At 45.7% G+C, this 2,887-nt stretch overlaps 1 protein-coding gene across 1 annotated transcript; it reads left to right on the plus strand.

Annotated features, from left to right (window-relative positions):
* Positions 1 to 762: 762 nt before the first annotated feature.
* On the plus strand, positions 763 to 2,659 carry LOC107123551 (zinc finger protein 420-like). The gene is made up of 2 exons (XM_015426798.1): positions 763 to 1,560; positions 1,645 to 2,659. The coding sequence occupies exons 1-2, from the start codon at positions 872 to 874 to the stop codon at positions 2,390 to 2,392; spliced, it is 1,437 nt and encodes a 478-aa protein (XP_015282284.1). The 5' UTR covers positions 763 to 871; the 3' UTR covers positions 2,393 to 2,659.
* The last annotated feature ends 228 nt before the right edge of the window (positions 2,660 to 2,887 follow it).

Raw genomic sequence — 2,887 nt, forward strand, 5'->3', positions numbered from 1 at the left:
TGATCCTGCGCTGGGCAGGGGGTTGGACTAGATGGCCTGTATGGCCCCTTCCAACTCTGTGATTCTGTGATTAAGAGGATCTTCAGAGAGTCTTTCTTTCCCAAGGGACCTGGCTGAGAGTAGGTATCCTTTAGGGTTATGTCAAGGGAACAGGCAAAGAATAGCAATGGGAGAATTCTGCGTCACTTTTTAGCAACTCTTGGTTTGGTAGAATTGTCAAGCCCGTTGGGTAAGGAGAGAGGGAGGCCTTCTGAGGCCTGAGATCTGCGAGTCTCTGAAACTGCTTCTAGGCCTGTGCTCAGCTGTGGCACTCAATCCCTTTAGAGGCTGTGATGCCTTTAAATTCTGGATATTCCAGGGAAAGAAGGGAGGTTTCCCAGGACAAATTCCCTCAGGAGAGAAACAATGTAATTGCTTCGAGTGTGGAGAGACTTTCAGTTGGAAAACGGCCCTTAGTTTACATCAGATAACTCACTCGGGTGAGAAGCTATATAAATTATCAGAGTGCAAACCAAGCCTCTGGGATTGAGCAGGTTTTGTCTATTTTTCAAGTGTCCATTATTGTACACTTTAATATGCACAAAAAGTCACCACTGAACTGTTATGAATGTGAACAGAAAGTCAAGAGCAGATCCGACCTCCTTGCATGGGTGCTAAAGGGATCTCTGTCTTTATTCCAGCAGGGGATCCTCTGGGGAATGAGGACGATGAGAAACTGCATCATTTGTCGTCAGGTGAAGTCAAGAGTGGAGACCTGAAAGGAAATGTCAGGAATCAAGGTGGACCTAAGAGGCAGAAAGGAAGCCACGTGGTCAAGAAGAGTGGTAAAACCATTCCTTATGAAAGAGGGGATTTCTGTGAAGTAATTCACATGATGGAGGAAACATACAGGTGCTTGGAGTGTGGAATGAACTTCTCAGATCACTCCCAATATTGTATGCATTTGAGGATGCATCCTAGAAAGAAGACCCATCAATGTTTGGTGTGTGGAAAGAGCTTCAGGTGCAGATCACAGCTCCTTGAGCACCAAAGAACCCACACAGGGGAGAAACCTTTTGAATGCTCAGTGTGCGGAAAGAAATTCAGTTGCAGTTCTGCTCTTCATCAGCATCAAAGAATCCACACAGGTGAGAAACCCTTTGAATGCTTAGAGTGTGGAAAGAAATTCCGTCGGAGTGGTCATCTTCAGGTGCATCAAAGAATCCACACAGGGGAAAAACCATTTGAATGCTCAGAGTGTGGAAAGAAATTCTGTCTCAGTGGTGATCTTCAGCTGCATCAAAGAATCCACACAGGGGAGAAACCTTTTGAATGTTCAGAATGTGGAAAGAGCTTCAACTGGAGTAGCAATCTTCACCGGCATCAAAGAACCCACACAGGGGAAAAACCTTTTGAATGCTCAGAGTGTGGAAAGAAATTTAGTCGAAATCGGCATCTTCAGCAGCATCAAAGAATCCACGCAGGAGAAAAACCAGGTTGCTACTCAGACTGTGGCCAGATCCTCTCACAGAAATCAGGCCTTCGTCAACAGCAGCAAAGGGTTCATTCAGGAGAGGAGCCATTGATCTGCTCAGAGAGTGGAATGACATTCTGTGAGGGTACAACAGATAATGTACATTCTCCAACACACAATATAATAAAGGGATATAAATGCTTTCCATGTGGAAAGTACTTCAGATGCAAATCAGAGCTTTTTGAGCATCAAAGAACTCACACAGGGGAGAAACCTTTTGAATGCTCAGAGTGTGGAAAGAAATTCAACAGGAATTATGCTCTTCAGAGGCATCAAAGAATCCATACAGGTGAGAAACCCTTTGAATGCTCTGCATGTGGGAAGAAATTCAGTCGGAGTGGTCATCTTCAGATGCATCAAAGAACCCACACAGGGGAGAAACCTTTAGAATGCTCAATGTGTGGAAAGAAATTCTGTCACAGTTGTGATCTTCAGCTGCATCAAAGAATCCACACAGGGGAGAAACCATTTGAATGTTCAGAATGTGGGAAGAGCTTCAATTGGAGTGGCAGTCTTCTGCGGCATCAAAGAGCCCACACAGGGGAGAAACCTTTTGAATGCTCAGTGTGTGGAAAGAAATTCAATCGGAGGGGCCATCTTCTCCGGCATCAAAGAACCCACACGGGGGAGAAACCTTTTGAATGCTCAGTGTGCGGAAAGAAATTCCGTCACAGTGACAGTCTTCCCCGGCATCAAAGAACCCACACAGGGGAGAAACCTTTTGAATGCTCAGTGTGTGGAAAGAAATTCCGTCACAGAGACAGTCTTCAGCGGCATCAAGAAGCCCACGCACGGGAGAAACCTTTTGAATGCTCAGTGTGCAGAAAGAAATTCAGTTACAGTTCTGCTCTTCAACGACATCAAAGAATCCACTTATAGGAGAAACTTTTTGCATGCTCACAGTGTGGGGGAAAAATTCCGTTGGAGTGGCTGTCTTCAGCTGCATCAAAGAATCCACACGGGAGAAACCTTTTGAATGTTCAGAATGTGGAAAGACCCTCAACCGGAGTGGCAATCTTCACCAGCATAAAAAAATCCACACCTTTTGAATGCTCAAAGTTTAAACAGTGGTTCTCAAATAAACGTTACCTTGTTAAGCACCAAGGAATTCATTCTGAAGGGAAACCTGGCTCTCTTTAGACTCGCTTCCCCCCATCCTCTGTGGGCAGATGGCATGCCCATCAGGCAACAGATGCAAGAGAACATGATTGGAAAAGGAATGTAGGGTCACACCTGCTCGGGCCCACAAGTCCTTTTCCCAGGTGGGGACCTGCTGTTACAGTTCAGAGAAATGTGCTTGGAGATCAAAGGGAAGAATGCAGGAGAAGAAGTGGGGGGTGGGGGGGAGCACAGGAACATTATAAGCAGACCTGT

Source organism: Gekko japonicus, unplaced genomic scaffold (assembly GCF_001447785.1).
Source record: "Gekko japonicus isolate JY-2015 unplaced genomic scaffold, Gekko_japonicus_V1.1 scaffold7287, whole genome shotgun sequence".
Classification (NCBI taxonomy): Eukaryota; Metazoa; Chordata; class Lepidosauria; order Squamata; family Gekkonidae; genus Gekko; species Gekko japonicus.